The 12413-nt window shown below is 39.3% G+C and overlaps 1 protein-coding gene across 1 annotated transcript in view; it reads right to left on the reverse strand.

The window, feature by feature from the left end:
* Positions 1-12413, reverse strand: part of micu1 (mitochondrial calcium uptake 1) — a 120799-nt gene that overhangs the window by 8055 nt on the left and 100331 nt on the right. The window contains exons 7-9 of the mRNA XM_079843565.1: positions 6625-6739; positions 4837-4919; positions 490-700 (exon numbers count right to left, since the gene is read on the reverse strand). Coding sequence (XP_079699691.1) covers positions 490-700; positions 4837-4919; positions 6625-6739 — 409 coding nt within the window. The remainder of the gene's footprint in view (positions 1-489; positions 701-4836; positions 4920-6624; positions 6740-12413) is intronic.

A 12413-nucleotide genomic window follows, 5' to 3' on the forward strand; every position in this document is an offset into this window, starting at 1 on the left:
AAGGGCAAGGAGAAGATGGAGAGAAAGGACAAGGAGGAGGAGAAGGGCAAGGAGGAGGTAGATAGAAAAGACAAGGAGGAGGAGAAGGGCAAGGAGGAGGTGGAGAGAAAGGACAAGGAGGAGGAGAAGGGCAAGGAGGAGAAGAAAAAGGGAAAAAGAGCAGAAGGCTGAGTGAGGAGGAGCAGGGGCAAGAATGAGGGGGGGGAGGAGAAGAAGGACAAGGAGAAGGGGAAGGAGGAGAAAAAGGAAGAGGAGGAAGGATGGAAGAGGAGGAAAAGGGGAGAATGAGCACAAGGACATAGAGAATTCCCCTCCTTTTACCCTTATTCTTATACTACTAGTCTTTCTTTTTCTGACCTCCTCCTCCTCCTCCTCTGGATGCTCCACAAAGATATGGAGAAGAAGAAGAATCAGGAGAAGGAAGACACAAGAATATCTTCTCTTTCATTAAATATCATTCAATGATGAACACTGAACTCCAAAGAAAACTGAAAACAGCAATGAAGGTGAGCACTGGGAGGAATTCAAGGACTCTTTCCAGGGTGATGGTGGAAATGTTCAGGCGTCCAGGGACTGGTGGAGGTTCAGAAAGAACTAGGACATTGTCTAGGACATCAAGAGTATTTAGTTCCTGAGGTTCTCTGGGAATAAGGACAGCGTGGTGTTTAGCAGTGATGTATGTGAGGTTCTGGGACAGCAACTAAACATAAGCATCAATAAATGACAGCATAAATACTGCTGCTTAATCAATCATTTCAAGAGGGCTGAAACGCTCCTAAAGATCAAGCATTTTTAGACTGATATATTCCCTTAATTTAGTGTAAGTGTAGCATATTAAAGACTGTAATTGAGGTTATGAAAGGTAGAAGAATTTGTTCCCTAAAAATGAATATCTAATATAAACATTCACCTGTGACTGCACATTCTATATTAATGTGTAATTTATTGACAACATTTAAATAGCCTACATTTAGGTTAATGAGCTCCACTTGATTATAATGGCATTTTGTGTAGCAACTTCATGAAAAAGAAAATCTCTTTGGATCCTTTTTTTAAGCATTCCCAATTACGCTTCTTGAAACCCAGGCTGACAAACAGGCAACATACAATTATCTGACCCATTGCATCTGTTGTGGTTTAAATGTCACCCTCTTGGCTTATCTAAGATGTAGATCCATGGACTGATTACTGAGGATCCCCATCCATAGACAAGAGAATTAAATATATTCCCTTTGATGTGGCAAGTATATTTGCTCGGTTGAGCACAAACAGTGTTTACCAATAGGATTGGGTATCGTCTAAATTGTAGCAATTCCGATTACAATTATGATTTTGCTTATCGATTTCGTTCCAATATGGTAAAAAAAGGTCAAAAATGTAGATATCAAACCTATTCTGTCTTTTTGCAAAACATTCTGTTGCAGCTGAATACCATGGACACAAATCAGCAGCCTAAAGAACAACTAACTAATAAACTACACTAATCTAGTTTATAGATCCATATACTCATGGCGAAGTTCTTTCTTATTCTTTGTTTAGAGGTAAAACAAAGTTCAAAATATGTAAACAGTGATATACTGTTAGCGAACATCTGATGCCTCCCACGCAGCTGAGAGCGATGGTTAGATGAATACGTAAATATGTGCTGCACGCTTTCCTCTCAATAACAAAATTAACACCACAAAATTGAGTAAACGGCAATCTTTTTTTTAAAGAATAAGAAAAGCATCTGATCATAGCAACATGAATATGTTTGCACGAGCTCTGCAATTCGGCAGTCTAGTCATGTTTATTTATATAGCACTTTATTCAATAGATTGCTTTAAATCAGGCAGCTTTACCATATTAAACATGAAAAACATCAGAAGTACAACTTCATTTTCAACTATAAAGCGGATCTCCAGTGAGTTCATGTTTCCACTCGCGGATGTAGGACCTTAATGGACTGAACAGAGGAAATTAACCAGAAAAGATTTTGAGAAGGAGTCTCCGCACGCATCTACTATTACGTAATCGCCACGCACCAAGGTGTTTACCTCTTTTATGGAAAGTTTGCTTTGGCAAGTTGTTTAGAACTCCCAAAACAAACCCCAAAAGAAGTTCGTTTTGGCCTGATTTTGTTCGGAATGACAGCGTTCTGGATGTGCCCAGCACTGAAATTAAAAAAAAAGGTGCAGAATTGAGTTCTCTTTCACGTCTTCTTGCACTTGAATGCTTTAAAACCACATTAAAATGTGAACATAGGAAATGATAAGCAGAATCTAAATTTTATTTTTTATAACAAGTATCGGTTTTCGATTCCCAACCCTATTTACCAATGGGTACTGCATGTATTCGGAATGCTTTGGGAAAGAGAATGACCTGGGCCCGGTTGCATGAAACCTCTTAAGTGGCTGTCTCCCTAAGGGGGAAAATCCCTGAGGCAAGGGATTTCTTTAAGAGCGTTGCAACAAACGCCTAAACCGTCACCCTTACCTAAGTGTTTAAACTAAGCTTTTTGCGATAGTTTCTGGCAAAACACGGCAACGGAGAAGCGGTTGCTATAGTTATGAAACCTCACGCAATAAACAGAACATAACGGACCACTGGCTTTTAAACAAGTTTGACATTTACTAAACTATACAGCTGTACTACAATATTTGAGTTATGGAGAATATTAAAGGCGGTCTGACGGACGACACGGTCCGTGTCTGGACTCAGTCGTTGAGTCCAGCAACGACACCTGACCGGAGGATGTTCAAAATCCTGCCGCGCCACTCGCATCGTTTTCCATTAAATTACATTATATATGTCAAACTCGTTGTTATTGTATTGTACTCACGCATCAACGGCACTTTGTTCACTACTTCAATTTGGTGATTATTCACTGAATGGCGCGTTCGGTGTCCTAGACGAATCGAGTTCTCAATGTGCATTCGGCACGTGTGCTAACTGTCTTCACAGAAATGGAAACAAAAAAATCTAAACCAAACTGGACCGAGGACAAACAGCATTTTTTTTAAGGACAGGGGAAAAACATCCAAGCCTGCCACTATAATCAGTCACTCTTGCGCACAAGATGAAAGCCTGCCAGGAAATAATTAATTCAAGTGCACAGTGGAAGTAATGAAAAAAAGATTAAAACTTTGGTGTTGAATGTTTATTTAATCAATATACACCGTGTCACGTCATACTTTCAACAGGCTTATTTTAATTGATTGGTAAAAATGCACATCGGTACATTCTTTCTCAATTAACATGATCCATCAATTATCCATCGCGTTTGAGTTCAGCAGATGACTTTGATCCCTTAATTTTTTAAGAGCTAAATGGTTACTAAGGACTTTGTTACAATGCATAACAGAACTTAAGGGAAAACTTAAGCATTTAAGGGAAATACTTAGTAACAGCCTAAAGATTCCTTAAGTGGACCCTTAGGGTTTTTTCCTTGCAACCCATGTTTTACTAAGGGTACCCTTAACCTTGTAACTAAGGTTTTTTTTTAACTTAAGGGCTTTCATGCAACCGGGCCCAGATACTACCAGGTGAATGACTCATAGTGACTTTGCAAATGAAAGTCAAATGTAGCCTGAGGGGCAAACGAAAACAGCTGAAAACTGCAAACAAAATACACAAACGGTCTCACACTTGTCAGAAAAATGTGCAAAAAAAACCTTTAGGGGTACAACAGCTTGTCACTGAGGCAGTACCCTTAAAGGAACAACTTTGTCAACCTTATCAACCTCTAAAAGGTACATATTAGTACCTTGGAGTAGTAATACTATATGCACCCCTACGGTTGTAACCCTGTTGTACCCCTAAAGATAAAATTTTGAGTGCACTAATGCATGTTTCCTTTAATTGTGTTAATTTATACTTTTAAAGGTCTTTGGCTAGATTGATACTGTCAGTCCAAATCTGATTATTTGTGTATCCAATTGGAATCTGATCTAAATGACTGGCTGTCGACACTGTATCGCAACTAGATGGGTTTGCAATGCAGATGTTGTCTTACAACATGTCAATGAATATTGAGTAGCCACTGGATGATGGGACGTCTATGAGGCAGCGGCAGAAGCAGAAGAGGCTGGCATGAGTGGCTTTATTCCCTGCTGCTTTCTCCACAGGTCTCAAAATGAAAAAAGTTGCGTAGACCAGGCCAATTAGCAGTATACTGTAATTTTCCTCTCAACATTGCAATAGGACTGTCAAATTAAAATTTCAAATATTCGTCGAATTTAAAATAAAAATCCACATTGAAATGCAAAAACGGTACATTTGAATTTTAGGTGTGCGTCGGGTAGCCTTATCAGTGGCGCACAAGATATGATGATGATGTAAGAGTTGTTACGTTTAGAAAGCCATGTAATGTTAAAAGAAGTTCAACTTCTAAAAAAAAACATGTCCCGACTGTTTTTCCCCCATTCCATTGCACTTCGTTTTTAAACGAAGAGACCAGCCAAAGGCTAAATGAAATTATGCCTTTTAAATTCAATATATTTCTAAAATTAGTAATATTTAAGTATACAATTAGACTGTAGTTTTTCAGCCATTTTGACAGCCCTACTTCCTAACACAACCTTGTTTCTGCAACGACTTTCAGCATGTGCAACAATGTGTAACAAGTTTATGTGACTTGAGAAAGTGACAAAGGCAGAAAAGCTACGCAAAATCCGATCAGAGCGGTCAGACCAAAACTAATTTCAAGAAAAGTGATTCAAAAAGGATTTCAAACTACATATGAATGTAGCTTGACAAATTTGTAAAAATCACACTGTTCACACTTGCTTAATATGATCGGATTTCAATAGGATATGCACAAAAGTCGGATTTGAACTGTATTTTGTGATCACATACTTGCTCAAACTCCTCAAGGTCGACCTCTCCGTCTCCATTCAAGTCGAACATCTTGAAGGCGATTTCAAAGTTCCTCTGAGGAGCTGCAAAGGGAAGAAACAAGAGGATTTTCAACACAAAGGTATGACAGCATGTTCATTCACTTACACATAATGGCCATCTCTGCATTTCTGAATGGTTAAAAATATAATTTTCAGTAATTTTTCCACTTAATACTTGTGGCAAGCAGGGTAGGGCAGATAGCCGTGGGAACACCACACCGGTCTCGAGTCTCACTGAGGAACTCCGAAAGGATAAAAGGAGGAGTGACGACAGTGAAGGACGAGAGAGGACGTGGGGCCTATACCATGAAGCCGGTTTAGCTGGCTAGCCAGATATGTTTAAGCTTAGTTTGTGCCAATCCTGGGTTTTAGGTACCATTAAAGTGGTTTGGCTTTTAGCTGTGTTCATCTCCACAGTAACTAAGCTCCAGGGCAGGTTATGTTCTGGATAAGAGATCAAACTGAAATTAGACCAATCAGCTGTGAGCAAAGTGACACACCTCTGATGCAATGAAGTCACTCCCCCCGTTTCTACTCCAAATTTAAGGTTACTACATAGCAAATGGTTTTAAAAGACTAAAGTATCTGGCTTTTAACAATGCTTATTTATTATTATAATAATTTTGTATGACTTAGATATCATTTAAGTAATTATATACCCTTAATCACTTACACATGTATCATTTTAGTTAATCAATCATTAATAGGCACATAGTTAAAATTAATATAAATAGCCTACTGTATATAAAGGTCATACAAATGAGCTTTAAAATCAATAAATAAAGCTACAAAAATGACTACATGCGAGTTTAAATGTTCAATTCTCTCTATATATCAACTAAACTAACTTTATAACTTTTACTTGTACTGACTTAGTAAGATTTTTCTTAAAGTTGACAGCTTTCATAGACAGCTCTTTTCTTCTTCCTGTGTACATTTGTTTAAATTCTTAATATTTTCAATCATGTAATATTATGCAGAAGAGAGAAATCAATTTCGCTGCTTCTCTCGCGAGAAGTAGATGTCAGTTTCACTGATCCACATTGTGTGATTGGCTGTTCATTACTGATGTCACAGCTAAAATCCTAAACTCAGGATCAAAGCCTGAGTTGACAGAGAAAGTTGATGAGCTGCGTCATAGTACCAATAAAGCTTGGTTGCATCGGTTTGGTTTTGTCAACTCAAAACCAATCCTGTAACCCTGAGTTTGTTCAACTACCTTCATGGTACAGGCCCCAGGCCTGGGACATTTTTGTTGTTTATTTTGTCATTAAAGTTACGTTTAATGTTTGCCAGTTTCTGCCTGCTTCTTCCCTGAGCCTATAAACGCTGTTACAACACTAAATAAATAAAGTATTAAAGTAATTTTGACCAACATATTTTGAATGATCTCCATTCACATCCAGTGAAGATTTCACTCATATCAGTGGCCTAATAAAAGCGGTTTAATCCTACATAAGGGTGGTCCACCCTCATGGTGGCCACCATGTTGAAATCACAACCAACCAAATACTACTCACTTTATCTTTGTAGCCCCCCTATAATGGGACACTTCTAGTCGTGGAGTTAACTACTAAGTGACAAATACGCCAGTGAATACTTCTATTGTGATCCATCTTTATGCATTTAAGCAAAAGTTTTCACTTACTGATGTCATTATAGGTGTCAGCAGGGCTTGACATTAACTTTTTTGCTCACCAGCCACTGTGGCTAGTGGTTTTCCAAAGTAACTCACTCAGACACTTACTGGAGAGGACGGTTGTGAGGAAAATGTAGTCAGAGAAAGAGATGAGTCCACACTCCCCCAGTGTGTAGAAAATGCTGTCCTCGTCGGCAAACTTCTCCCTGTCCTGAGAGATTTTCTGTAGGTGCCCAGAGAAAAACAGAGGTGAGAGATTTAGCAATGCTTTTGTGGAGCACCATTTAGCGCATTTGAGTCCTGTTTAAGAGCTGAGCTCCACAGAGTCTGAACAGAGCAGCGGAGGGAACTAGCATGCTAACACGGACACTGCACAATACAATCATGCAAGTGATGCAGAGTCATACAAGACAAAAGCAAAAGAGAAAACAACATGTAAAGATTGTTAAAGCCAACATTTCATAAGTGTCACTTATAGAACAGCACATAAGACAGGCTGTTTCAAAACCAAGTGAGCTGCCTACTTAGACTGCATTTTTTGGCATAGTCAAACAATCAAATCAAGGTGGTTGCCATCATAGATGTCTCTCAACGTTTGACTCAAGTGGGTTTCCTATCTAAACAGCATTTTTGGCCATCATATGAATGTGCAAACGCTCAAATTAAATGGGGTTTCTACCTAAACAGCATTTTGGTCGTCATAGATGCATTTGACTATTTGAATCGAGGGGTTATCTACATTTTCATAATCATATGTGTGTTCAAATGTTCGAGTCAAGTGAGTTGACTATCTAAACAGCAGTTCTTATCATCATAGGTGCATACCTAACAGCATGTGATAATGGTGCCTATAATGCTCAAAAATGTGGTCTAGGTCAACGGCTCACTACGCTCTGATATGCATCTATATTGAACACACAGTAATTCACTGATTTGGCTTCCCAAATCACAAGATCACACTGCATTTTGTCATTTCTGTAGTAAACTGGTTCACATTTTATGAGCATGAGCAAAGGTGACTCCACAGTGGTGTGAAAACAGGTTTCTACCTGTTTCTGACATAGAAAGACACAGAAAATGTACTCATTAGGACCCTCAAAGAGTGAAAGAACAAACACAAATACTGTATGCACACACACAAATAGCATGCCAGATTTCAGCTTCTGCTGATTTGTTGTGTTACCTCGGTCTGGGGTGGTTCCCATGAGTGTGTAGAGGGGAAGAGAGAACTGATTAAAACAACCTGACCATTGCGCAGAAAATCAGGCCCACCACACACCATATGTGTACAAACACACCATTGCATACACCCAATTCCAGCCCTTTTCACTTCATGCTAACACACATGTGCAGCGTCCCACACAACATACATTCTTCCTCTGTGGCAACATGATTAGCTGATAACAGAGTCAGTAATCAAAGACAGAAAATTAGATTTCCCTCTGAAACTTTTTTTTTTAAATCTGAAATGCTAAAATTATTATTATTATTAAAATTACTACTTAAACCCCTTACCCTAATTATTGCATTTAATACCATTTCTGAATCAATTTGAACATTCTGCAAATATCTGTCAAACATTTTTGTATAATGGCACTGTGCTAGTTTTATGTCATTCGTAAGTCACTCATACCCCTTTTCGGATCGTAAAGCCATGTGAATGAATAGTAACGCAACGTTTGCATTGTTGATGGAAGGCTTGTTCGCAGCGGTGCTGTGCAGACCGATCGCCGTATGATAACAAGTCCAGCGAGAGCACATGACTCCTTATGCTTTTGATTCACTCATGCGTTTTTTTTTATATCATACGTGGATCGGTCTGCGCAGTGACGATGCATCTCGAACAAGCCTGGTGTGTGTGTGTTTCCCGCTGCCCAGGGTGGCCAGGTTTTCACAACAAACCCGCCCAATTGCTACTCAAAACAAGCCCAATCGCGTTCCAGGGGGGGATTCCCCAGTAAAAATAACATTTGGGGGTAAAATATGTGTTTTTTGGCACTATAATTCGCATTCCCGGGGCTAAATATCACATAATTGGGGTCGCTTCATCCCGCGGACATGAAAAAACAGCCCGCGGCAAAACCACATACTTGGCAACATTGCCGCTGCCTCGCTAGCGTTGCTGAGAAAGATGAGACGTATACAGTGACGTAAGACATGGCTCTGTTGTGGCTCTCAGCCCGTGGAAAAGCAAACCGGTTCTTAGAAGGCTCCTCAGTCGAACCAACTAAGAACTGGGACTAGCTCTGGCTCTGAATTAGCTCTAGCACTGCCTTGGTGGAAAAGGGGTATCAGTGCTCTCTTTCACACCACTTAATATAATAATTTCAACTTGAAATAACATGACCAACCAAATACTACTCACTTTATCATAATGAATAAATAGCCATTTGGACCAAAATATTTCAAATGATTTTCACTCATATTAAGTGAATATTCCAGGCCTACATAAGAAAAATTGGTTTAATCCTACATAAGGGTGGTCCACCCTCATAGTGGCCGCCATGTTGAAATCACATGACTCACGTTATCTTCATGACTCCTCTATTATCGGATGCTTCTAGGCTCTTACAAATTAAACCTGCACCACTTTTGCTGTGGACATGAATTCTACCTCAAATTGTTAAAGCCGACATTTCACAAGTTTCACTTATAGAACAGCACATAGGATGTGTTTCAAAACCAAATGAGCTGCCTACTTAGACTGCATTTTTTGGCATGGTCAAAAAAATCTAATCAAGGTGGTTGCCATCATAGATCTCTCAGCGTTTGAATCAAGTGGGTTTCCTATCTAAACAGCATTTTTGGTCATCATAGATAGACTGGGTAAACCCAGGCCGATCTGCTGGCGATTTGATTTCGCCCTGCAGCTCAGGCTGGAAACCTTTAAATTTTTCTATCCTGTTTCAGTTACAAATTTGCGGGGACCAATCACAAACCGTCTTATCCACCTGACGCGCTATTGGCGGGTTTAACACGATGACGGATAGAGAAGCGAGTCATTTGAACTATGCTCGTTGATCACGCCTCTTGTGGTCTGATTGGTTGACGAACTATCCAATTGAGTACAGAGTCATTTGAACTATGCCCGTTGATCACGCCTCTTGTGCAGTAGAAAATACAGAGCAGACTCCCCAGACTTATGTTTAATCTTAAACGATTGAGCTTGGTCTGGTGATAGCCAGACAACATCATAAATGCATTTGGACCAAAATAGCACTGTTGTTTACAAATTGAACCTGCACTACATTTGCTGTGGACATGAATTCTACCTCAAATTGTGTGTTGAGGAGAGGTGTGATATTACTTCTCTAAATTTGACCTGGTGGGTGATACGAACTGCTGAAAAGATACATGGGCGCAAGTTAAAAAGTTAATGAAAATGAGGACACTGTGTGTATCTTCTGGCGAGAAGTGTGATGCTCATGGACACGGTGCATAGGTATTCTGTAGCAGCTAGCTGTTCAGTTTACATCGGTCGTATACTCGTTATTGTGGTGTATTATGGGATTGAATGAATGTACTCAGTGTCCACTATGGTTTCGGAAAACACTACACACGTCTGTCCAAGCCCTATTTAAGTGTAGAGCAGGTGATTTCAGACATAGGCCCAGAACACCCTAGCAAATGCAAAGCAAAGCCATAGTGACCGTATTGTTTTAATAACATAAAATCTAACAAGTGTTTGCTTTGCTGCCATTTTCTCAGTGTGAATTTGACCGCATGGAGGGTCAAATGTGTGCATTGGGGACAAGGTGAACACAGGTTATTTTTTTTTACCGGCTCTGAAATTGGTCGGAGGGGGAATACGCTCAAGCAGCTAGCAGGTGCGGTGGTAGAAGCTGACAAAAGCGAATGTGTGTGTGTGTGTGTGTGGGCTAATAAGCTCTGGGCACATTGTGTCCCTGCTGTCACCTTCAGAGACACTGAAGAGATGCAGTCTTACCCAACATTAGTAGTGCGGGTGTCAAACACACGGGCACTTCAGTACTAAATCGACATAAAAAAGAAAATGTAATTATAACAGCCTTTCTACAGTATCTGTAACGACATGTACCACAACTCAATTTGGTATCCACAATTTGAATGTAGACAGATTATCAGTATATAATAGTTTATATAAATTATGATTTTCTGAACTTTGTATTTTTAAGTAAAGGAGAGTGTTCTATACCATATTCATTTTTACAGTGAAAATCTTTATCAAGCATGGTGAAATTTCATTGGAATTTGTATCATCTGAAATGATGTGGTATCATAACACTATGAAAGGGCGCTCAGCAGGACGTGTGCTAACACCATGCTAAACTCTTTGTTTGGAGATGCGATTAACATGGAGAACGAGAGAAGTCTGTGAGCTGAACCTTCTCAGACAGTCTTTAACTGAGGAGAATGAAAGAAAGGATGTGGGTGGTGTGGCAAAAAAGAGAAAGAAACAGCCGTGAAAAGCTTTTAAGCAGTCAGCTCCATGTATTTAATGAGTAATCTTCTAGCAATCTCTTCAAGCCTCCAGCCAGAGAAACAGGAGACATGTTCAGAGCTCACATACCTCTCATTTGTGCTCATATCAAATCAGGCCTGAAACGGTTTGTCTAGGCTGCTTCACACTTGATTTGAATTCTTAAAAATGTTTTTTATTAAGGGGCAATAACTGTCACCTGGAGCTCATTTTTATGAGGATTTTTCAATTTTATGAGTGTACATATATTTAACTATACAAACTCTATACTGCTAGAATACATTTGGAATTATTGACAGATAACTGATTGAAATGATGAGCTCTCCTGTGACTGTTTCACATTCTCAAGCTGTATAAAGTGTTGTGTACACGATTTCAGAGCTGATTTTAGGATTTTCTTAATTTTTTTTCCCCCACTCAAAAAAGATAATTTTAGCAACTCTCACCCCTGAGACAGTAAATAAAGACATCTGACAGCTAAAGGTCACTGCAGAGGCTGCAGAAGCACTACATTCAAACTAAAAGCAACTACAATAGAACAAAATGCTATTTTATATAACAAATATGGCTACCACAAAAATGACGTAGAATTCACTGCTGACCTAGGCTATTTTTTGCTCCACATTTTTTTCCCTAGTTCTTGTGCCTGTATGAAAAATCTAAACAGAGATAATATGGAAAACTAAAAGGACATAATATGCCATAATGGAAAGAATGTATTATATACAACACTGATTTCAATTTTTCTTTCTGCAGATTTAACTACCTAAATAGGGTTGCAAAGGGGCTGAAAACTTGACTATAAAGTTTCCAAAAATCCTGGGGAGTTTCTGGAAACTTTGCAACCCTATACCTAAATGACACTTTCAAGATGCAAAGCATGGGAGTATTTGCTGTTAATCTTATCAATGAAATGACAAAAAAAGCTTGTTGATTGTTTTTTTTTATTTCATCAATGATAATAAAAAGTGTTTGCTTTAAGAGAATGAAAGGGCCACTATTATGTTCAGTTACAGGTTCATAATTTTGTATAGGGGTTTTTACAAGAAGAGTGGTTTCAAACCATAGGCCGTAAAAAAATATGGACGACGCAACTTCATTCTCTTCCGCTGAAGAAAAGTGGTCCGAGATCCGAATATGGCGCTGATATCTTGTGCAGATTTGGGGCCGAGTCTGCGCAGTGAAGCAGGAAGTAGAGCCGCAATATCAAAAGCCCGCCTACAGTCTCGCAGATGCAGAACAATTCATTATGTCGGTGTGAAATAAACGGTTATGGAAATGTAGAAATGAAAGCTAAAGCTCCAATCTCCTCCCGAAAAAAGTCAGTTGGTGCCTCAGTGACAACTTCACTCAGAGAAGCCGTCAATCTCAGCTGTCAATCATGACACCGTCACACCCCCTGTTTTTATAGCATCAAATAACTCACTAAAACTAAACT

The sequence above is a fragment of the Gobio gobio genome (assembly GCF_949357685.1).
Source record: "Gobio gobio genome assembly, chromosome: 18".
NCBI classification, from domain to species: domain Eukaryota; kingdom Metazoa; phylum Chordata; class Actinopteri; order Cypriniformes; family Gobionidae; genus Gobio; species Gobio gobio.